General features: G+C 48.0%; 1 protein-coding gene across 2 annotated transcripts in view; it reads right to left on the bottom strand.

The window, feature by feature from the left end:
* LOC148433687 (1-phosphatidylinositol 4,5-bisphosphate phosphodiesterase gamma-1-like) overlaps positions 1-24,796 on the bottom strand; it is a 167,358-nt gene that overhangs the window by 23,646 nt on the left and 118,916 nt on the right. Inside the window, exons 16-28 of one of the 2 annotated variants that reach the window (XM_088465836.1) lie at positions 20,687-20,874; positions 19,985-20,185; positions 17,111-17,230; positions 16,009-16,192; positions 15,130-15,207; positions 14,518-14,621; positions 12,662-12,758; positions 11,804-11,888; positions 10,388-10,551; positions 8,665-8,761; positions 6,018-6,260; positions 4,175-4,323; positions 361-475 (exon numbers count right to left, since the gene is read on the bottom strand). In XM_088465836.1, coding sequence (XP_088321962.1) covers positions 361-475; positions 4,175-4,323; positions 6,018-6,260; positions 8,665-8,761; positions 10,388-10,551; positions 11,804-11,888; positions 12,662-12,758; positions 14,518-14,621; positions 15,130-15,207; positions 16,009-16,192; positions 17,111-17,230; positions 19,985-20,185; positions 20,687-20,874 — 1,825 coding nt within the window. The remainder of the gene's footprint in view (positions 1-360; positions 476-4,174; positions 4,324-6,017; positions 6,261-8,664; positions 8,762-10,387; positions 10,552-11,803; positions 11,889-12,661; positions 12,759-14,517; positions 14,622-15,129; positions 15,208-16,008; positions 16,193-17,110; positions 17,231-19,984; positions 20,186-20,686; positions 20,875-24,796) is intronic. The other variant, XM_088465837.1, reaches the window with a different exon arrangement.

Genomic DNA, 24,796 nt, shown 5'->3' with positions numbered 1-24,796 from the left:
ACATTCACCGGTTACTGACCCACTCTCACCAATGAGTTTGGATTTAAGATACTTACATAAGAATATCTATGAGGAGCATATAATCTGTATATATCCTCTGCTTTTTCAAGTTCTACTTGTGCCAAAGTTTACAATTGTAAACGACTTTGGGAGATTTCTGGAATTTTACTACATTACTGTGAATTTGTCATATTTTCTATTTCTTTTATTGTCTTCCTGAATTGAACATGCAATAACCTGTGACGCCACTGGGGGTCGCTGGTGGGCAGAGAGATGTAACAAGCTGAACTTTTTTGAACGAGAAATTTAATTTATTTATTTGTTCAACTTCCTAAAATCTGCCCCCCTGTCCCCGCTCACCTACGACGTCGCTTTTGTTCTTGCTGTTGTCAAACTCTGATCCGCAAACTTCCACTTCCACAAAAGGACACACAATGCTCCGGCCGTTCTTAGGGAGGTGCCTGGCGCCCAGAATCTGGAGTATGAGGTAGAAGACAATTGTGAATACGTATGACGTAACGCATCTCGGCATGTTATATTACAGTGTGTAAGTACATAGCTGTACGTGTGCGCATGGGTATTATCGTTACGATTTCCAACATCCTCTGCTACGTTATGTAGCTGGCACCATATTGCCAAACCTTGGCCCGTTCTGACCCATTACTTTGGAGGTATTCTGATGGAACCAAGTGACGGCTGGCGGCGTGAGCCCGGCAACAGCTGCGCAAATACGCGTGTTACCCAAACTTGCTGCTGACCCATCAACCGTCTCTTATCTGTCTGGGTTTTACATGTTCCACATTTTTGCTTTGAGACAATTTCACACATAAGAACTGTAAAATGATCTATTACTATCGTGTTGTTCTCTATATCATGTACAAAGGTTGCCTGCCCTATAGAGACTCATTGGTCCAGTCTTCATGGTCATTCGGATGGAAGATCGACAATGTAAAGTTCAACAGACAATAGATCGACACCGGATGGTCAACATGTAATAGGTCACCAGGTACAAAAGTTCGACTGACAAAAAGTTGACAAGGTTAAAGGTCGACATGCAACTGGTCGACAAATGTTTTTCAACATTTTTAGGTTAGGGGTTCGGCACTTAGGGGAGAATTAGGGCTAGGCTGCCGGAGGGGACGCTTAGGGTTAGGCACTAGGGAGAGGTTTAGGGTTCGGCTAGGGTTAGGCATCTGGGGGTAGGGAAGTTAGGGAATAAGGGATGATTAGGAATAAGGTTAAATAAAATATTTGTTTTGACCATTTGAACCTGTCAAAGTTTTAACCCAGTCGACCTTTTGTCCCTGCTGACCTATTGCACGTCGACCATCTGGTGTTAACCCATTAAGAAAGAGTCAACCTTTACATTGTTGATAGTTTAAACCACACCCTCTTCACTAAACAACCATATTACTGAGCCCCGTCACCCCGCTCATCACTATACACCCATATTACTGATTCCCGTCACCCCGCTCATCACTATACACCCATATTACTGATTCCCGTCACCCTGCTCATCACTACACACCCATATTACTGATTCCCGTCACCCCGCTCATCACTACACACCCATATTACTGAGCCCCGTCACCCCGCTCATCACTATACACCCATATTACTGAGCCCCATCACCCCGCTCTTCACTAAACACCCATATTACTGAGCCCCGTCACCCCGCTCATCACTATACACCCATATTACTGAGCCCCGTCACCCCGCTCATCACTACACACCCATATTATAGAGCCCCGTCACCCCGCTCATCACTATACACCCATATTACTGAGCCCCGTCACCCCGCTCATCACTACACACCTATATTACTGAGCCCCGTCATCCCGCTCATCACTACACACCCATATTACTGAGCCCCGTCACCCCGCTCATCACTATACACCCATATTACTGAGCCCCGTCACCCCGCTCATCACTATACACCCATATTACTGAGCCCCGTCACCCCGCTCATCACTATACACCCATATTACTGATCCCCGTCACACCGCTCATCACTATACACCCATATTACTGATCCCCATCACCCCGCTCATCACTATACACCCATATTACTGATCCCCGTCACCCCGCTCATCACTACACACCCATATTACTGATCCCCGTCACCCCGCTCATCACTATACACCCATATTACTGAGCCCCGTCACCCCGCTCATCACTACACACCCATATTACTGAGCCCCGTCACCCCGCTCATCACTACACACCCATATTACTGAGCCCCGTCACCCCGCTCATCACTACACACCCATATTACTGAGCCACGTCACCCCGCTCATCACTATACACCCATATTACTGAGCTACGTCACCCCGCTCATAACTACACACCCATATTACTGAGCCCCGTCACCCCGCTCATCACTATACACCCATATTACTGAGCCCTGTCACCCCGCTCATCACTATACACCCATATTACTGAGCCCCGTCACCCCGCTCATCACTACACACCCATATTACTGATCCCCGTCACCCCGCTCATCACTACACACCCATATTACTGATCCCCGTCACCCCGCTCATAACTACACACCCATATTACTGAGCCCCGTCACCCCGCTCATCACTACACACCCATATTACTGATCCCCGTCACCCCGCTCATCACTATACACCCATATTACTGAGCCACGTCACCCCGCTCATCACTATACACCCATATTACTGAGCCCTGTCACCCTGCATTTTGGAAAAAAACTATTTAATCTAAACCTACGCCTTTGCCCCTCACAGCTGCACCATCCTATAAATACCCCTTTACCCTCTTCTCAGCAGTGCCCCTATTTTTCAAGGACTGTGATCCTCTTCTTGGCCTGTCACCTGTTCTATCACATCCTATGGCCCAGCTCATTACCGGGCACCTGTTCTATCACATCCTATGGCCCGGCTCGTTACCGGGCACCTGTTCTATCACATCCTATGGCCCGGCTCGTTACCGGGCACCTGTTCTATCACATCCTATGGCCCGGCTCATTACCGGGCACCTGTTCTATCACATCCTATGGCCCGGCTCATTACCGGGCACCTGTTCTATCACATCCTATGGCCCGGCTCATTACCGGGCACCTGTTCTATCACATCCTATGGCCCGGCTCATTACCGGGCACCTGTTCTATCACATCCTATGGCCCGGCTCATTACCGGGCACCTGTTCTATCACATCCTATGTCCCGGCTCATTACCGGGCACCTGTTCTATCAGATCCTATGGCCCGGCTCATTACCGGGCACCTGTTCTATCACGTCCTATGGCCTGGCTCATTACCGGGCACCTGCTCTATCTCAACCTATGGCCCGGCTCATTACCGGGCACCTGTTCTATCACGTCCTATGGTCCGGCTCATTACCGGGCACCTGTTCTATCACATCCTATGGCCCGGCTCATTACCGGGCACCTGTTCTATCACATCCTATGGTCCGGCTCATTACCGGGCACCTGTTCTATTAGATCCTATGGCCTGGCTCAGTACCGGGCATCTGTTCTATCACATCCTATGGCCCGGCTCATTACCGGGCACCTGTTCTATTAGATCCTATGGCGTGGCTCATTACCGGGCACCTGTTTTTGGGGGTGTTGCTTTCTGTGACTATGACTTGTACCTTCCGTGTTATGAAAGTGGAAGGTGGGAATTAAAGTACAAGATAATACATTTATGAAGGTTTCCTTTTATCATATAAAATTCCTGAATTATTTAAGCTCCTGCCTATTACAAGCAAACACGGGGAACGTGTGGCTGAGAAACAACAATAAAAGAAAGGAAACATCATAATAAAGAAAAGTGATAACACGGTGAGCGCCACGGCCTAGACGGGTCACTTAGTCCTTATCCACCCCCAGTGTTCTGTGTCAGTAAGGTAGAGGCCATTGCACTACAGTGGGGAGGCCGGCAGCTGTTACCTTGGGCCAGGGGGAAGGGTTAGTTAATAATCTCCTGTGAAGGTCTCGTACACAAGTAGAGGCCAGTATTCTGCAGATCCTATTAGCTGCCCCATAGACCCCAGGGGCCTGTAGTCACCCCTCACCCTCTGCTCTGTAGGATTTGTATCTGCAGTTTCTCTTTTGCAAACATTTTAGAGCTTACGGCGGAGAGTAAAATACAGCAAATAATAGACAATAGGTGACGGCGATGACGTGTCGGCGGCTCCGTTACGCACCTGAACCTGGACTGTGATTGGCTCCACGATCGTCAGGCTGCTTTTATCAAATGGGTCAAAGAGCTCGTCCCTCATGATGTCTGGCTGCAGGACGTAGCCGCTCTGGCCCCCCAGCATGAAGAGTGACTGGTTCAGCTGCATGGGCCGGTCTGTGGGCAGAGAGAGGGGCACTGAGTGTAACCAACTCTGGCACACCAAGCATGCTGGAACCTGTAGTACTACAACAGCTAAAAACCAACAGGTAACCACTGAAGCACCATGCATGCTGGAACTTCTAATTCTACACTAGCTAGAAACCAACAGATAGCCTCTGACGCACCAGACATGCTGGGACTTGTAGTTCAACAGCAGCTGGAAATCCACAGTTGGCCACCACTGATGCACCATACATGCTGGAACTTGTATTACTACAGTGGCTGGAAACCCAAAAGGTAGCCTCTGAAGCACCATGCATGCTGAAATTTGTAGTCCTACAGTGGCTGGAAACCCACAATTGGTTTAGCCAAGAAATAACTCTTAGGGGTAAATTTACTAAGAATCGAGATAGGTCGATTTTTTTTTATTTTTTTTATCTCGATTTGCATCGCCTAAACTCGGGCATGTTTTTTTTTTTTTTTGGTTTTGCAAATTTACTAAGAAGCGAGTTTAGCTGAAAGTCCGTTTTCCGATGGTGAAGCAAATCGAGATTTCTCTCCCGCGTTACAAGTGAAGATGAGATAACTGACCCGAGATTGCAGTGTTTTCTCTCACTGGAAATCTCACTGGAGCTAGCAGCCTGCACATATCAGTAAGGTACGTGCAGGCTGCTTGTGTTGTACCTGTAATAAATTTGGTTTATTTAAAAAAAAAAAAAAATTACGTGAGGTCCCCCCCCCAAAACACTAACCAGCCCCGGACTTGCCAGACTGTCCTGGTACCTAAAATTACGGGGAACAAAATGAATAGAGTTACCCCGTAAATTAGGTACCAGCACCAGGCAGCAGGGACAGGGCTGGTTTTAAATATAGGGGTACCCCTATGCAATTTTTTTGCCCCTATATTTAAAACTAGCCCTGCTGCCTGGTGCTGGGTACCTAATTTACGGGGTAACCCTATTCATTTTGTTCCCCGTAATTTTAGGTACCAGGACAGGCTGGCAAATCCGGGGCTGGTTAGTGTTTTGGGGGGGGACCTCACTTAATTTTTTCCAAAAATTTTAAAAATAAATAAATAAATGATTTCGGCATGTTTCTGCATAACTCGCTGATCAGGGGGTGAGTGTTTAAAACGTCAATTTGGTAGCGAGTTTGCAGGCATCTCTCCCGAGATTGTAATCTCGATTCTTGGTAAATTTGAGAGATGTATATCTGACAGTAAAAAACTGACTGATCTCTGCCGATGGCGAGTAAAAGCGAGATTTACATCTCGGGAGAGAAAGAAAAGTGAGAAAACAAAACTCACTAAAAAACCCACCCGAGTTTGCACTTAGTAAATTTGCAAGATGAAAAACATGCCTAAAAACACCCGAGATTGTCATCTCGATTCTTAGTAAATTTACCCCTTACAATCAGATAGACCTATATTTTGATAATTAGGAGTGTAATCAGCCACAGGGTCATTCTCATTATAATATTGTAAACATTTTCATGGGCTCTTCAGCTTATTCTGTAAAGCGAATAAAGAATAGAGATACCCAACAGTAGACATAAAAATAAAAAGTGATCTGTATGGAAATAATATAATAATCTCTAGATATTCATCTATAATAATAACATTGGGGACCTCTTAGGGGAGTTCCCATTAAGTAACAAACGTAAGTGACATATACAGCACTGGCGGAACCCGTAACACGGGTGGTTCTTACCTGGCGTCTGGAAATTCAGCGCCACCAGCTGGCTGCCGCAGATCCACATGGCCAGCGGGTCATAGTTAGAGGAATCGAGACGTTGCCCTTTTGGGTAAACTCTGCTCAGCTGGCGCCGGTTGTACTGCAGGAATTTCTTCCCTTTGCTGCGATTGGCGTATTTCTCGGCCTTGGTCTCGGGGAACGACGACATATCTCTGTAACAGGCCTTTTCCGTGCCAATCTCTACAGAGACACACAGCCCTGTCATGGAAGGGTCAATGCCAAGCACTGAGACATATGAGTGATACATACAGGAAATACATGCTACATACCTAAAACATGCAAGATGTACACACATATACCATGCTAAAGGCCTCGACTGTACCATAGCCTCTGCGGGGCCAGACATGGGGTTCATCCTATCTTTTTTAGCGCAACGCATTTCGCACTTTTGCAAAAAACAAAAAGAACAAAAGCCCATTTCTGGTGCTTTTCAGCCAACATAATAGAAACCCTGAAACACAGAGACATGCCAGGCGTAATATACAGTCCCAATATCCGTTCAATCGTAATTCATTCCGGGATATAAGCCAAGCAGTATGTGATCTTATCTGGGAGGCGTCCGGCTTGTTATGTATACTTTGCTGTGTTTGGAGCAGTATCCGGCTTTGTACTCTAAGTTATTGCTACTTTGCCCAGTGAAATATGTGTCAGTGTGATTAATAAACGATGCATAATGCTGCAGAACATCTATACAGTATTGCTGCTGTATTTTACAACTGTGTCTCAGGGCCTGATTCAGACCTGGTCGCAAGCACTGAGCGGTCGCAACCGGGTCGATGGTGGCCCAGAGCGCATGCGCACGACGGAGTCGGCTCCGTCGTGTGCATGCGCGAGACCCGGATAGCGACGGGCAATCCGTCACTCTGGGTCTCGCACCAAAGGGGGCGTGCTGTCGATTTTGAGTGACAGCACGTCCCCTTTGGTGGGTGGGTCGGGGGGGGTGGCTGCCCAGATGGAGGCGTTCCCATAGGAACGCCTACCGTTTGGGGGCGGCCCCACTGACATCACAAGTGATGTCAATGGGAGAGCTTTCGGCTCTGTTTGAGCCGAAAGCTCTCAAGGGTCTCGTCGCAAGCCCGATGGTCGCGATGGTCTTGACCATCGCGACCATCATGCTGGCCATTCGCATTAGCTGTGGGAGTGGCCAGGAGGACGCTCCATAAAAAAAAAAAAAAAGACGCCCTGATTCAGAGCGAGCGCTCTGTCAGGGCGTCCGGCTCTGAATCAGGGCCTCAGAGCACAGAGGAATGTAGGCTCACACGATACTGAGGAAGTTCTGTAGCAGGATGTGTTTTTCACCCTTGTAGAACCCTCGGGGTGATTTACTAAACCCATATATCAGGAAAACACTATCAGAATGTATGTGTGGAATGTACGTATACAGACGGGTGATCTCCAAGAGGCTCAGGCCCCGCCAGGAGTAACACACCCTCAGGTCACACACCTGGCTCTCATGTAAACACCCAGGAAATGCTACCTGAGACAGGTAACTTACTTTCTTACAGGAATGAAAGAGATTGATGAGTACATGTGTGAGGTTTCAGGATAGACAGACAATATTTAAAAGGAAAAAATAAAAAAATCTGCAAAATCCAACATTAATGACATCCTCCGCGTCACGCAGCCACATGTTTCTGCTTCCCAATCTCCGAGGATCATTGGTGACCTGCGGAGATGAGGAAGTGATGGCGCGGGCTCTGGGGGACGATGGCGCAGGATCCGAAACACTCAATAGTGTAAAGAAAACACAGGACGCGCCCTCTCTCCGACAATCTCTAACAATTCAATAACAAATTCTATATAAACGTTGCAAAGCTGAATAGAGTTATCCTGCGAATGGCTCATAGGGGACTTTTCCTGCTTTTGGAAACAGAAGTACGAAATGAAATAACACATTAGAGACAAATATGAATCAATATTGCAATAGTCCATGTTAGAGATTTAATCATCCGTGTTACTAAGGGGTCTATTGTACAGTACTAAGCCTAGGAGAGAGATAAAGTACCAACCAATCAGCTCCTGTAAGTTTTCACACACAGCCTGTAAAGTGACAGTTAGGAGCCTTCGGGAACGCCTTAGTTTGTGCAGCCACCCCCCCTACCCACCTACAAAACGGGACGAGCTGTCGATCAACATCGACAGCCGCCCCATCTTGTAGTGAGCCCCGGAAGGACGGAGCTGCTCGGGCTCGCGCATGTGTGCGCCGGAGGCGGCGCATGCGCAAGGGCCAAAAATCGACCCGCTGGTGAGCGCAATGCGCTCGCCAGCGGGTCAGAATCAGGCCCCTAGACCCCAAAGTGCCAACCAATCAGCTCCTAACTGTCATATTACAGACTGTATTTTCAAGAAAAATGACAGGAGCTGATTGGTTGGTACTTTGGGATCTATGGACGGAAATAAAGTACCAACTAATCAGCTCCTGTCACTTTACAGGCTGTGTGCGTAGCACTTCTCCCCCTCAATGTGCTAATTCTGTGGTGTCATGCCATTATATATGTATTATGTGGAGCTGGTCCTTTCATGTCATTCTCTCCGGTTATTATCAGCCAGTGATGGAGGAAATGAGAGAACTAATGTGAGCTGACAGGATTTCATTTCTTACTTTCCTCATCGAAGGGCACCGGCCGGCAGTACACGACCAGCTCGGAGAGTTCCAGCGCAATCTTCTTCCTTCGCTCCATTATCTTCCCCTCCTGCATCTACAGACGCAGAACATCACAGAAGCGTCACATGCTGGATCCGTACATGGGGGTCATATATTTCCTACCCTTTATCTCTTTATAATGCTCCTGCACACAGTTCCCAAATGTACCTGTAATCCGCTCCTGTACTCAGCCTACCACATCTATATATATCAAATCAAATGTCCTGGCTCCCTGACTGACTCACCAACGCCCAGCCCAAACCCCTGGACCTGGAAACATGAAAAGGGACTTTTTTTTAAAATTCGACTCCTAAGGGGGTGAAAAGGGCTAAAATGTTTCCTGACTGTCTCATCGTGGCTGTAGCACAGATCATATTCAAACACCAACTGTCATATAATAGGCTGCCAATCATCACTGGCAGTTGGTGTGGCTCCCCTATTTGAATAGTGAGGGAAGGGAATGTGTTACTACAGAGGTGAGAGAGGAAAATGTGTTACTACACAGGTGCGGGAGGTGAATGTTAAATGTGTTACTACGGGGGTGATGGAAGGGAATGTGTTACAACACAGGCGAGGGAGGGGAATGTGTTACTACAGTGGTGAGCGAGGATAATGTTTTACTACCTAGGTGAGGGAGTGGAATGTGTTAGTACACAGGTGTGGGAGTGGAAGGTGTTACTACAGAGGTGAGATGTTACTACAGAGGTGAGGGAGCGGAATGTGTTACTAGAGAGGTGAGATTACTACAGAGGCGAGGGAGTGGAATGTGTTAGTACACAGGTGTGGGAGTGGAATGTGTTACTACAGAGGTGAGATGTTACTACAGAAGTGAGGGAGCGGAATGTGTTAGTACACAGGTGCGGGGGAGTGAATGTTAAATGTGTTACTACGGGGGTGATCAAAGGGAATGTGTTAAAACACAGGCGAGGGAGGGGAATGTGTTACTACAGTGGTGAGCGAGGATAATGTGTTACTACCTAGGTGAGGGTGTGGAATGTGTTAGTACACAGGTGTGGGAGCGGAATGTGATAGTACAGAGGTGAGGGATGATAATGCCTTAGGGAAACATCCACTACACGAGAAAAATGAGAGATTGAACGATTACCACATCGTTATTGTGCAATCATTCATTAATCGTGCAGTAAAATGGCGGCAATGACCAGCAATGTGCGTTCCCGCTGGTCGTTGTCGCATTTGTCATTGTCTGAACATGCAGGCCAACCGAAGAGATCATCAGGTTGTGCATGTTCAGGGATGAGGTGCCTGCACTGTACTACATATCGTCAGTGTGGGCACATTATCCACCGCGCAGGATGGTGAACGATTGAATGATTACAGTGTTGTAATCTGTAGTGGATACGCACCTTTACTATGGCAGCGATGCATTACTATACAGCTAAAGGATTAATGTGTTATTGGAGTGAAATGGAAACAGTAAATATCTAAGGTCTACCCGGGTGAAAGCGGGTACAACTGCTAGTATGCAATATGTGGCATCACAATCCTATAGGGTATAAGCTCGTGAGCAGGGCCCTCACACCTCTCTGTCTGTCTATCTCATTTTATTACTGTTTTGTTCCCTATTATACAACGGAACGGAATTTGCTGACACAATATAAATAAAAACTGTTAATCAATAAACATTTGCAGATTGACCTCCCCTATGGGTCTCTGGGCTCACCCGGGCATCTGCGTTCTGCGTGGCCTCCCGGATCTTTGCGAGCCAATCATTCAGCTCCTCCTGTGAGTCGGCTGCCACGTCCAACGCCTGAGACGGGTGGGACATCTGCTGCGAGTGGATAGTGAACATATAAGGCCTGGAGCTGCGTCCTTCCTTCGATAAGACTGTGTGGAGGGAAGAGATGACAGCTGTCAGCCAGCGGGACGCACAGGACAGGACATACTATATGTATGATACAATATATAATATATATAGGGTGATGTAAGGGGAAAAGACATTAGCTCACTGCATGCATTTCATAGTCTGCCCAGGGCACAATAATGGGGTTCTCCTACTGTCCGCTATCAGGAGACGCCTCTAATTTATACCCCTTTAAATAAACTGCACCCAGAAATGGGCTCTTCTACTGCAACGTGTAGGGGAGATTATGGTGCCAAGTGTATAGGACAAGACTGGAAGACCAGGAGCTCTGTTTTGCTGAGAGGAAATGTTCATCTGCCCCCTGCAACACCAAGCGGACCCACAAATATGTCCCCTCTACACCATTATCTCATTTCAATCTTCTCACCGCAGAGAAGGAAATATGGTTTCTGCACCTATCTGCAAAACAAATCCCCTCGGTGCCTGTCCTGTACATTCCTAGGAACTTCTCCCCTCCACCTGCTAAGTGTCTGCTCTTGCTGAACAAATGTGCAAATCAATGCGCACGGCCACCCACAGATATTCCTAAATGATCTTCACTGAGAGTATCTTCGAGTGACCATGCCTCTATGGACAGGAAGCCTAGTGTCCAACAGGATTACTGCTCCCCATGAATTACAGTCTCCGTACTCATAACAAGTTCCTAAAGCGTTTCTAGTAACATGTCTCCCAGCACGGTTGTGGATTGAAAGATCTACAGTAAAAAGGTACACAAAGTCTAGAGAGAAACCAGATGTTAGACAGGCGACATGGACAAAAGGTCGACACGCAAGAATGTCGCAATGTACAAATGGTCGACATGGCCAAAATATCGACATGCATATGGTCGACACATGTTAATCTTCACCCTAACCCTTTCCTTGGTGCCTAGCCCTAACCGTCCCTCCTGGTGCCTAAACCTAACTGTCCCTTCTAGTGCCTAACCCCAACTGTCCGGTAAGTGGCTAACCCTACCCCTCCCTCCTGGTGCCTAACCCTAACCGTTGGGGTAAGTGCCTAACCCTAGCATAAACAAAAAAAATCATGTGTCGACCATTTCACGTCGTCCATTTGCATGTTAACCTTTTGACCCTGTCGACCATTTGTACTTGCTGACCTTTAGTGTGTCGACCTTTAGTTTCTGCCTGCCTATTGCCTGTCTAGCACCTGGTGTCTATCTAGACATTGTCTACCTTTTTACTGTAGATCTTTAGACCGGATCCCCCCAGCACTCACCAATGTGACAGGAAGGGACATCTATAAATCCTTTTAGGAAGTTCCCCAGAGGGCTGTTTTCTGCAGACTGTCCAAAAAACAGGGACTGTAAAGGAACAAGGAAAAGTTATTAAGAGAAGTGTGTGTGTGGGGGGGGTATCTATTCATTATAATAATTATAGTGTTACAGACAGGAGCATGTGCTAAGGATGGGGTATCCTGGGGAGTAGTTATTCCAGTGACAGGACACGATGGTGTATATGCTTTCTATAGCAAGGTGCAAGGTGCTATTGCTATTTCTATCTATGCAGATCTATAGAAAACTGCAGACACTGTTATTTAATAAGAATAACACCCGGCAGCCTCTGCTATACCCAGACCCTCCAACATGGCCCCTTCCACCAGGGCCAAAATGCTCTGCTCCTATACTTCCTCCATAAGCCGTGATTGCAGTCACCTGTGTTGCAGAAACCCTGCTCATTCATTAGGTCGGTGACGTGGGAAACCCAGGAGCAGAGCATTTTGTGCCTGGTGGAATGGGTCACGTTGGTGGGTCTGTATGCCCATTGTGGTGACTAACTGGAATACAGCTATAGCCCGGGTCATACTCGTCTACTCTCCTGGAATGTCTGGGATACTCCCAAATTTTGGTGAGTTGCCGTGGCCTCCCAGGGCAGTAACCCACCATTCCTGATCTCACCCACAAACTGGAAACATTAGACACTGCAATACTCTATCTAGAAGTACCAGATATGTGATTATAGAATTCTGTGGCCTTATAGCCCTGTGTTACCATCTCTGGTCCACTTCCACCTCCTGATATATTGTAAAACTGTTTCGACAACCGCGACCCAGGGGCGTGAGAATGGAGCCACTGACCGTGTCATCCTGGTCCGTGGCCACTGGGCTGCTGACCTCCTCCACGTAATTTGCAGGGAACCAAAGCTGCTTCTTCCCACCATAGTCTCCTCGCCACCTACAGGCCAATGGTGGTAATAACAGGCAAGAGAGTTAGTAAATACTGAATACACGAGTTTGAAGTTACAGTATTAATAGCAGATATCGGCTGATTTTTACTGACATATAATACCAGGGGTGTAACTAGGCATTTGAAGACCCCATAGCAAAAGTCTGTTAGGGACCCTCTGTACCATGGTGAAAAATGTATATAACACGTCATTATGACAAGGACGATGGGCCCCCTAAGGCCTGGGCCCCAACGCAGCTGGTCCCCTTACACCAATGGTAGTTATGCCCATGCATAAAACGAGGCATCCGATACCGCAGAGGCATCTTTACCCTGGTGGCCCTATCCTGCCTCACACAAACCATCTTGCTGCGGTTCCGTCCCTCTCACTGGCACGGCTGCAGAATCCTCATCAGCTGGTGGTCACTCTGTAGGATCCCAGCCCACAGTTACAGACGCCTGATGCTAAGTCGCATGTAATGCGGTCGCAATTTCAGGCACCTACAGCCATCAGAGTCATACGTATCTCTGCGACAGCTTCAACCCCATTACTCTATCTGCGAGAGCTGCTGTCTCCAATAGTAACGGCACTTACCCTATATGTGGTGCAGGAGATTCGACTGAAAATGGCGTGCGCTGTGCATACGCGTGATTCAGGATAGGTCGCACTCTGGCTAAATGCCCGCGGGACGCTTCTCTTACGTGCAAGTTCCCCATTGCTGCCCAGCTGCCACACCGTAATGGTAATTCTGAAGCTGGTGAAAAGCGCCTGAGGTGCGTACGGCGCTGCGCTAAGTTGCGTATATGTCCGCTGCAGCCACATTGGGACTTGCACGTGACACATAATCAGGCCCTAAGAGCAATAATATGCATCACAATGAGCCCCAGGTGCTGTGATCAGCGTATCCCACATTAGAGGGGTGATCTCTGGGCCTAATTCAGACCTGCTCGTGAGCGAAGGACGCTCGCAAGCGGGTCGATGGTGCGCATGCGCGAGACCCGGCGAGCAACGAGGAATTCGTCGCTCGGGGTCTCGCACCAAAGGGGACGTGCTGTCGATGGTGAGTGACAGCACGCCCCCTTTGGTGGGCGTGCCGGGGGCGTGGCTGCCAGATGGAGGCGTTCCCATGGGAACGCCTACCGTCTGAGTCCGGCCCCACTGACATCAGTAGTGATGTCAGTGGGAGTGCTTTTGACTCTGATAGAGCCAAAATCACTCCAGGGCTTGCAGAAGCGAGACCCTACCGCAGGGTCTCGTTGCAAGCCCGATGGTCGCGATGGTCTTGACCATCGCGACCATCATCATCGCGTCCAAGAGGCCGCTCCATTTTTAGGTAGGAGGGCACTGATTCAGAGCGAGCGCTCTGGTCAGAGCGTCCGGCTCTGAATCAGGCCCTCTGTCTGTAAAACTGAGGAACTCTCCCCCCGCACACGTCTGAAAGTGTTTTATTTACATTTATGGCCTTTTCTGCACCTCTCTGAATCCTTTTACTGATTATATGCTATATATAATAATATAACTACTAATATAATGCACTATCCTAGTACAGCATATTATTATCAGCCAGGAGAACCTGTCAGCATCTTACCAGGTTACGCCATGGCCCGGCGATAGTACAGACCCCCTAAGACCCCTTGCTCAAGGGTTCTAAAGTAATTGTGGCTGGTGTCTAATATTATTACATACTCTATGAAGTAAAGTAACTAAATGAAATTAATACAAGTGAGGGATGTGAGGGTATCAGGGAGACAGACAGAGCAAACTCACCAGCCGCCATCTTGTTTGTCCACGTTGTGTATGATGGCCTGTTTACAGAATGACAGCTCATCCTCTCGCTGGGCCTTGTAATCATACAGAGCCTTCACCATGCACTGCGAGAGACACAGACATTACTGCAAAACATATACAGTGTTCCTGTCTCGCAGAGGCAGCCATTTTATGGTGGAGACAATGTATAATGGAGGCAGCCATTTTGTGGGAGACACAATTACACGGAATGATACATAATGGAGGAAGGATGGATGAAGTTGTGTGAGGATTAGTGAGAGGCCGGTGTGTGTGTGCGTGTGCTGGTATTGTGACCAACGTACGGTGACTTCGACATATAGGACGCAGGAGAGAGACGACCATCACTCAGCGGATTTGTAGAAGGTAGATAGTGAATTGAGCAGAACTCGCAGTTGTCCCATTTTCCCAAAACATTTCCACCTTTTTGAACCCAAAGTGTTTCCCCCTCCCCCCCGTTGACATTATGGTGTCTAGATAATGACGGACAATGTATAAATGATGGGATCAATGAGTTGATTTCAGTTACAGAGAGTGGGAGATACCGAGACAGGAGACCGTACGCAGTCAGACTATGCTGCCGGCCGTCCTTACCCGTGACGTTGGCATCTTATTGGCTTCCACATAAAGGTGGGGGGTCCGAACCTCATACAGCGCCCCGTAATCCAGGTCCTGAAAGGAAATCATTTACACCCTGAGAAATCTTGTGGCCAGAAGACTGGACATAACCCTGACACTGTATAATATCTATAACAACCCTTCTGGTTACTCCACTGACTGATCACAGTAATATCTCCACTGACTGATCACAGTAATATCGCCACTGACTGATCACAGTAATATCTCCACTGACTGACCACAGTAATATCTCCACTGACTGATCACAGTAATATCTCCACTGACTGACCACAGTAATATCTCCACTGACTGACCACAGTAAGAGTTTATCTGGAATAAAAGGCCCCCCCATACATTAGCGACAGATTGCGGCAATTCCCCGAGGTCAGGGCATCGGTGAAATCCAAAATGTTGGATTTTAACTGATTTGCTGATCACAATCAAATTATGATTGTGATCAGCAAATCTGAGTTTTTTTTACTTTCGACCATCGATGGGCGGTTCTGATCTGATCGGGGGGGATGGTGATTCGGATGCCAAATGTATGGGGCCCTTAAGCGGATTGAGAACAAATGGCAAAATAATGACAAAACTAAAGTGTATTTTGTAAACTAGAGCCATTTACAAACTTTGATCACCGCAGTTTCCTCATAAATATGAAAATAGATTTACAAGCATGAATACAGCTCTTTGTCTACTGGTGGAGGGTCATTGCGATGTGATTGCACAGGACGCTGAGATTCCCGCCCACTGCGTGATACATCACAGTGTTACCTGAAGGCCTGGGAGAGTGACAGCTCATGGCGTCAGTACCTGCATTATCAGGAAGGGGGCGCCAGTTGGCTGGTTACTCACCGCAGTGCCCATCTTCTCCAGTGCCTCTTCATTAATGGAGTACCGGAGCTTCATCTTGCGGTACAGCGGGTGCTTCTCATAGTAACTGACAAGATCCACCAGGCTCTCGAACTCGGCTGAGCTCCCCAGCATGAAGAGGCGGCCTTCCTGCTGTATGCGGCAGTGCTTGATCTTTCCTTCGGCTCTAACGGAGAATGAGCCGGCTTAGTAACACAACCGGAAATGTGCCAAAAGTTGTACAATTCCCTAATGATGGGAGACTCAGCTCCTGAGAATCTCCTGGGAATAGGACCCCTGGCGTTCTTATAACTGGGCGGCCGGTGGGGTCTATTAGTATAATACCCTTAACCTATCCTTATCCTATCCACCGGAGACAATGATACTATAGTCCCTGATAGAGCATCTACACATTATACACCATGTCTCTACTCGGGATGTAATATTACCTTCTTGTACCTTTGTTTTTACATTGCTTTATTGGGAATATATATATATATATATATATATATATATATACACATACAGTCAGGTGCATAAATATTGGGACACTGAACAAATTTTCATATTTTGGCCTCTATTCACCACCACAATGGCTTTGAAATGAAACAAACAAGATGTGATTTAACTGCAGACTTTCAGATTTAATTTGTGGGTAATTACATCCAAATCAGGTGAACGGTGTAGGAATTACAACGGTTTCTATATGTGCCTCCCACTTTGTAAGGGGCCAAAAGTAATGGGACAAACTAAACAATCCTAAATCTAACTTTCACTTTTTAACACTTTGTTGCAAATCCTTTGCAGGCAATCACAGCCTGAAGTCTGGAACGCATAGACATCATCATCCCTGGTGATGCTCTGCCAGGCCTCTACTGCAAATGTCTTCAGTTCCTGCTTGTTCCTGCGGCTCTCCGCACCCGGTGCCGGGCTTATCCTCGATCGGTATGCCGTGCGTCGGCCTCCCGGCGTAGGTAAAATGACAGGCGTCGGGATCTCGACGGCTGTCATTAGACCCCTGCCGGGATTAGACAGTCGGAAAGCACCACATCCCCCTCTGTTACGGCCTCCGTGTTGCTGTACATCAAACAAAGCGCAGTCTCACCTGAAGGAAATGGCGTAGGAGTTTGGCTCATTCCGCTTACGCACCAGAAAGGCTCCGTCGCGTGGCACTCTCATAAGCATGTGCTCAGCCTGCAGGCGGGTGAGGCTGGCATGGTACCATCTGCAAAATAGAACAATTTGTGTTGACATCTATAGAAACTTACAGAATATGGATGTATAATATTATTAGTGTGCTGGCAAATCACCATTGTGACTGTGGGGTAGATGTACCAAACCTTGGAGTTTGTAAAGTACCAACCAAACAGCTCCTAACTGTCATTTATCAAACTCAGCCTGTTAAATGACATTTGGAAGCTGATTGGTTGGTACTTTGGGGTCTATTTACTAAGCCTTGGATGGAGATAAAGTTGACGGAAATAAAGTACCAGCCAACCAGCTCCTAACTGTAATTTTTCAAACACAGCCTATGACACGGCAGAAAATGGTAAATAAATATTGCGCACCGGATAAACGGTGATTGCTAGAGGTGAGCCGCACTTTCAGGATGGGTGCCTTTCCTCCTGAGTTAAATATAAAAACCTAATCTACAATAATAGATCAACAAAGTAGCGCTCAGAACCTGTTGAAAAATAGGATGCGTTGTTTGTAGGTGTAATAAAAGCTGATAGGTACAAAGAGAATCTAGTATTTTAAAGCTTTATTTCGAAATAGGTAATCAAGGGCTAAAAATTGCTAAATATAAATAGACTTTGGTGTGTGACCATTAGAAAAAGAAAAAAGATAAAAAGCAAACACTAGGGTTATAAGTGAATTAATGAGGAAGCAGGAGCCGGAGACCATGAAGCTCGCAGTGAAATGGCAGATCTTTTGAATAATGTCAGTGTTGGTGCGGCGTCCCGCACTTAGAACGTGGATAAGGCTACTGATAGATGTAGACAGCTGATATTGTTGCTTGCGTGTTCCCGGGGTAAGTAGTACGGACCCTTGCCTAAGTATACAGAGGTGTGTGTCCAAACCCGTGTGTGACCACGGAATACGTCCGCAGACCCCCCGCCAGTGCTAGGTGGTCTACGGTGCGTCCCGCCGGCCTGCAACCTGGTATGCAGTAGCAGGGGGAGAGACGGCTTTGGTGCTGTGTACCAACCGCCGTAATCCCTGCCTCCACTGTGGACTCACCTCTCAGAGACTCGGCAGAGTCCGCTCTTCCCCTTGCCGGCGTGTTGTATTCGCGTCCTCCTTCAGGTTTCTCTCGTCAGGTACAGCCGCTTCTGGATTCCTCGTCGGGCGCCGTGTAGTTAGGTAATGGATAGCTGCGGTGTTCGGTTCCTTCCTCCGTGGGTATGTGTGGCCAACGCGTTTCGACCCACGTGGGGTCTTCCTCTGGGCGTGATTGGTTGTTTGTTTATGTCTCTGGTTCGTTTATATCCGCAAGTTCTGGGTGTACCTCATACCTGATTGGTTTTCAGGAGGTGGGGTGTGTTTCAGAGGTAATGAGCTTTAAGAATCCAAAGGTTGGATAAGCTGTCAGTCTATCAAATTCTTGTCTCCATATAATAATAGCGTGTCCGTGTTTAGCAAGATATCTAGATGGTCCTTGCGGTAGTGTTCGGTTAGGGGGTGAATACTGCACATATGTGGTGATAGAATCTATACCTAATGGAACAATATATTTAACGAACATGGTCACATATTAAAGTGACAGTTACATAACTAATTGTCCCTATATCATTTAGATCCATATATAGGTGTCAGTATATTGATGCATTACCTTTATTATAGATCTATTTGTCCAAAGTTTGTTTTCTCTAGTGAGCCCTGGAATGTTATGTTGTTGGACTGAGAAGTGTATTAATAGTGGGGCTCAACCTAATTCCTAGCATCATGGATAATGGTGATATGGACATATTAAGCATCTGAGTCAAGTAGTTGGTGGAGTCGTGATGAAATTCATCCTATGACACGGCAGTTAGGAGCTGATTGGTTGGCACTTTTTTTCGTTTTAGCTCCATCCAAGGCTTAGTAAATAGACCCTTTAGCTCTCTCCACTTTATCTCTCTCCAAGGCTTGGTATATCTCCCCCTGTGGGAGAGATTTATCAGCCGTTCTAAAGAGGACAGTGGAGGTGGATAGTACTGCACGATTGATAACATCTGACCTTTATGTGCCTATAATGGAGCTGGCCTGCAGGGTGCAAGAGGAAGACTCTTTGTGGCTACTAAACTTCCAGGTGCCAATCCCGCACACTGGGCCTGATTCAGAGCCGCTCGCAAAAAGCGAGCGCTCGCTCTGAATCAGGACGGCCACTTTTTATTTTTAAACCAGCCTCCTGGCCGCTCGCATAGCTGTGGGTGACCACCCACAGCTTTTGCGAGCGGCCAGGTGATGGTCGCGACCATCGGGCTTGCGACGAGACCCTTGTGGTAGGGTCTCATTCCCGCAAGCCCCAGTGAGCTTTCGGCTCTAACAGAGCCGGAAGCTCACCACTGAAATCACTCGTGATGTCAGTGGGGCCGCCCCCAAATGGCAGGCGTTCCTTTGGCCAGCCACCCCCCCTGCCCGCCTCCAAAACGGAGTGAGCTGTCGATCAACATCGACAGCCGCCCCTTTTGGATGCGAGCGCCAGAGCGAGTGATTTCTCGCTCGCTCCTGGGCTCGCGCACTGCCCGGCCATCGACCCGCTTGCGAGCGGGTCTGAATCAGGCCCACTGAGTGATGAGCACCGATTTGTGGCAACCAGTTCTCATCACTCAATCTGAACTGCCGAAACCACCCTCTCTATGGCGTGACGGTGACGGGATAAATTAACAATTTCGTTATTTCTCAGCTGCCCCCTGAAAATTGAGGCCCCTAGGCTTCCGCCTCTCTTGCCCTCGAGGTCAGACAACACTAAGCCAGATCAGTGGCCGCTGCGTACTCTTTACTCTCATGTGCGTTGGGCTGTGGGACCGGGTCCGTAAGACGCATCTCAAACTCGTTGCAGCGCAGCGGCACCTCCCGGTAGTGGCAGATGAGGCTGTACAGGCTGTCAAACACCAGGTTGTCCGTCAGGTAGAATTTGGTGGTGCCGGCTTCTTGCCTGGAATGGATGCGGCAGTGTTGTACTCGGTTGGAGCGCCTGCGGGAACATAAAGGGGTGAGGGAACCAGTACGGTTTTATTAGATGTTACAGCAAATAAATGCTCAAAAATTAACAAAGATGGTGGCATTGTCTCTGTATATTCTGTCAGCAAGCGGATCATGTACTATATACTAAGAATAGATTACATTCTATGGTAACTGTAATAATAAGACACTATTCCAAATAAGACAAGAATTGTACTGCGCCTACATGACTTTAGGTACAATATGCAATAAATATACAATAAATCACAGACGTCTGTCGCTTATACAATACAGGATCCATTTAACTGAGATTTATAGGAGCAAGTGCAAAATAAATCTAGAAAACAGCGCAGATTGGAGATTATCTTACAAAATGCGTCCTTTAAAGGACCTAAAATACTCGCTGGATTGTACGATAGCTATGGCATTTATCTGCAACTGAGGGCCCTGGATCCTGGTACCTTTGATTCGACGCGTTTCAGCTTATGTGTAAGTGACGCAGAAAGGGCCTCACCAGAATGACAGGGTGTAGTCACCCACGAATGTCTCACTCTCGCGTACTAGGAAAGTTCCGTCTTTCCCTCCAGTCTCGGTGCAGTACTCGTGTAGCAGTTTCTCTGCGATCTGTCGCCCGTCACGCCCTCCGCCCAGCTTCCCGTGGAACCATTTCTCACTGAAGTGCAGCTCGTTGTTATTCACTTCCTAGAAGCCAAGACCAGGGACGGGATGTACTAAATGCGGTAAACCACCAGAAAATGCAGTTTTCGGGGGTTTTACTGCTTACCCCTTATGTACAAAGCATCACAAACAACTGCGGTATGTACCCGATGAGAGGCGGGATGTACCGGGTACATACCGCAGTTGATTACCAGGGTATGTGCTTAGAATATCGCAAAGGACAGCTCTCCCGATAAGAGCTGTCCTTTGCGATGAGATAGAGATATGAGATAGATAGATAGATATGAGATAGATAGATGATGGATAGATATGAGATAGATAGATGGATAGATATGAGATAGATGATGGATAGATAGATATGAGATAGATAGATAGATATGAGATAGATAGATGGATAGATATGAGATAGATGATGGATAGATAGATATGAGATAGATAGATAGATAGATAGATAGATAGATAGATAGATAGATAGATAGATAGATAGATAGATAGATAGATAGATAGATAGATATGAGATAGATAGATAGATGATTGATAGATATGAGATAGATAGATATGAGATACATAGATGATGGATACATAGATATGAGATAGATAGATAGATAGATATGAGATAGACAGACAGATAGATAGATATGAGATAGATAGATGATGAATAGATAGATAGATAAGAGGAGATATGGTAAGAACTTACCTTTGTTATCTTCCTTTCTACGAGGTCCTTAGGGTCCACAGGTGACCTTGGGGTATAGGTGGATGACGCAGGCATCGGGCACCATATAGTTAAATTCTTTCCCCCCAGGATGCACTGGTCCCCCTCCATACCCCGCCTCCCAGCCAGGGCATTACTTAGTTTAGTAGCAAGCCAGAGGCCGGAGGAGAGTACTGTGAGAGAGAGAGAAAGAAGTCTGGAACATACAAGAATCACATTCTCACTAGGAAGGTCTGGTCTAGAGACTGTAGACCAGACAACACCGTAGCTACCGTACAGGGCGTAAGGGCGGGTGCCCTGTGGACCCTAAGGACCTCGTAGAAAGGGAGATAACAAAGGTAAGTACTTACCATAGCTCATCTTTTCTACTTCGGATTCCTTAGGGCCCACAGGTGACCTTGGGGATGTCCCAAAGCAGTTCCCCTTAAGGGTGGGTATGCTCCTGTACAGAAAGGAGGACCCGCCGCCCAAAGGAAGCATCCTGGGAGGCGAAGGTATAAAATGAATAATACCTCACAAAGGTCTGAACCGAAGACCAGGTGGCCGCCTTACAAAGCTGAACAGCCGAGGCACCACGCTGAGCTGCCCACGAAGGGCCCACAGACCTCGTAGAATAAGCAGATACAGAAGGCGGAGCTGGAAGGCACTCCCTAGAGTAGTCTTCCAAAATAGTCAGACAAAGCCATCGTGCCAAAATCTGCTTCGTGGCAGGCCAACCCTTTTTATGGATCCCAAAAAGGACAAAAAGAGAGTCTGACTTTCTGTATGACCGAGAATGGTCGACATAAATTCTGAGGGCTCGCACCACGTCCAAAGAGGCCTCACCTGCTGAAAGACCCAGCCCAAGAAATGCCGGAACCACAATTTCCTCATTAATGTGGAAACTTGTCACCACCATAGGAAGGAAACCAGGGCGAGTACGAAGAACTGCCCTGTCCTGGTGGAACACCAGAAATGGAGAGCGACACGAAAGAGCCCCCATATCTGACACTCGTCTAGCCAAAGCAATGGCCAGAAGGAAGACGGTTCAAAAGGTGGGCCCTGCAAGGCCCAGAGGACAACCGCCAAATCCCAAGGCTCCACTGGAGGCACAAAGGGAGGCTGAATCCGCAGCACACCTTGTAAAAAGGTGCGCACATTCTGAGTCGCAATCCGTCTCTGAAACCACACAGACAGGGCCGAGACCTGTACCTTCAGTGAAGCCAGGCGGAGTCCTAGGTCCAGGTCTGTCTGGAGGAATGCCAGTATCCTGGAAATCCTAAACATCCGAGGATCATACCCTCTAGGGGTGCACCACTGAAAGTAGGAGTGCCACACTCTGTGATAAATCCTGGCAGAGGCTGGCTTCCGTGCACTCATCAAGGTGTTAACCACCACACCAGAGAAGCCTGCCTCAAGAGCCATGCCGTCAAAGCCAATCGACGCAGATCCGAGTGAAAGCAGGGACCATGTGACAACAGGTCCCGACGTTGAGACTCTGAAGGTCTGAGTACCAATGCCTCCGTGGCCACGCTGGAGCCACCAGAAGGAGCTTGCCGCCTTCCTGCTTGAACTTTCTGAGTACACGAGGAAGAAGGGACACCGGAGGAAAGAGGTACGCGAACCGAAAGGTCCACCTGACCGACAGAGCATCTACTAGTAGAGCGCCTGCGTCTCTTGTCCACGATCCGTACACCGGTAGTTTGTAATTGTGTCGGGAGGCCATTAGGTCCACGTCCGGAAGGCCCCATCTGTCCACCAGGAGTTGAAACACCTCCTGGTGAAGAGACCATTCCCCTGGATGCACGTCGTGACGGCTGAGGAAGTCCGCTTCCCAATTGAGGACTCCGGGTATGAACACTGCCGATATGGCCGGCAGATGGCCTTCCGCCCATGTCAGGATGCGTGACACCTCTCGCATAGCCGCCTGACTTCGAGTCCCTCCCTGGTGGTTGATGTATGCCACCGTCGTGGCGTTGTCTGACCGCACCTGCACAGGACTTCCTTGTAGGATGTGTTTTGCTCTTGTGAGAGCCAGGAAGACTGCCCTTAGTTCCAATATATTGATTGGAAGGACGGTTTCTTCTAGCGTCCACCAACCCTGAAATGTGTGGGGACCTGACACTGTGCCCCCTACCCCGCAGACTGGCATCCGTTGTTAGTAGAGTCCAGTCCAGTATCCAAAAGGGGCGTCCCTGGGTGAGATACTGAGTTTGCAGCCACCAAGTCAGAGACAACCTGACTTCTGGGGAGAGCACAATTGTCTGTGCCTTCAATGTCCGAGGTAATCTGTCCCAACGGAAAAGGATCAATGTCTGTAGAGGCCTCGAATGAAACGCTGACACCATCGACCCCAGCATTGCATTATCTAATGCACAGAGACCCCGGCGACTGTGGAGACATCTGCGTACCCGCGTCTGCAACACAGAGATCTTGTCTGATGTTAGGAAGATCCTTTGCTGTTGTGAATCCAACAGAGCTCCTAGATGCAGAAATCTCTGCGACGGAGTTAGAGACGACTTCTCCCAATTTATGACCCATCCATGCGACTGAAGCACCGAGATGGTCATCTGGAGGTGATGGAGAAGAACCTCTGGAGATCCTGCCAGGAGCAACAGATCATCCAGATATGGTAATAGGCGGATCCCCTGCAGCCGCAGATGGGACGCCATTACTGCCATAATTTTTGTAAATACCCGAGGGGCCGTGGATAGGCCAAAGGGTAACGCCTGGAACTGGAAGTGCTGCTGTTGCACAGCAAACCTGAGAAACCGTTGATGCGAAGCCGCAATAGGGATATGCAGATAGGCATCCCGGATGTCCAGGGATACCATGAAATCCCCTGGTTCCATAGCCAGTATGATAGTACGTAGCGTCTCCATCCGGAAATGAGGAACCTGTTTAGGCCTTTGAGGTTCAGGATAGGGCGGTAGGTCCCATTGGGTTCTTGCACTAAAAACAAGTTGGAATAAAACCCCATGCCCCGCTGGGGCTCCGGTACTGGGACAATCACTCCTGCCTTGCGCAGAGAAGATACCGCCTCCCGTATCAGTAAGGCTTTGTCCTTGTTGGAGACGTCCGAGTGGAAGAATTGGTGAGGGGCCCAGCTGCGAAACAAGAGGGCATAACCCCGACAGACCACTTCTCTTACCCAGGCATCCGTTGTGGTCTGATGCCAGCACTGGGCAAAGTGAAGAAGTCGGCCTCCCACTGTGGGGTCCTCCAAAGGGAGGCCCGTCCCGTCATTCTGTG

Source organism: Taudactylus pleione, unplaced genomic scaffold (assembly GCF_031769625.1).
Source record: "Taudactylus pleione unplaced genomic scaffold, aTauple2 ptg002172l, whole genome shotgun sequence".
NCBI classification, from domain to species: Eukaryota; Metazoa; Chordata; class Amphibia; order Anura; family Myobatrachidae; genus Taudactylus; species Taudactylus pleione.
This window is presented reverse-complemented; position numbering and strand designations above follow the sequence as displayed.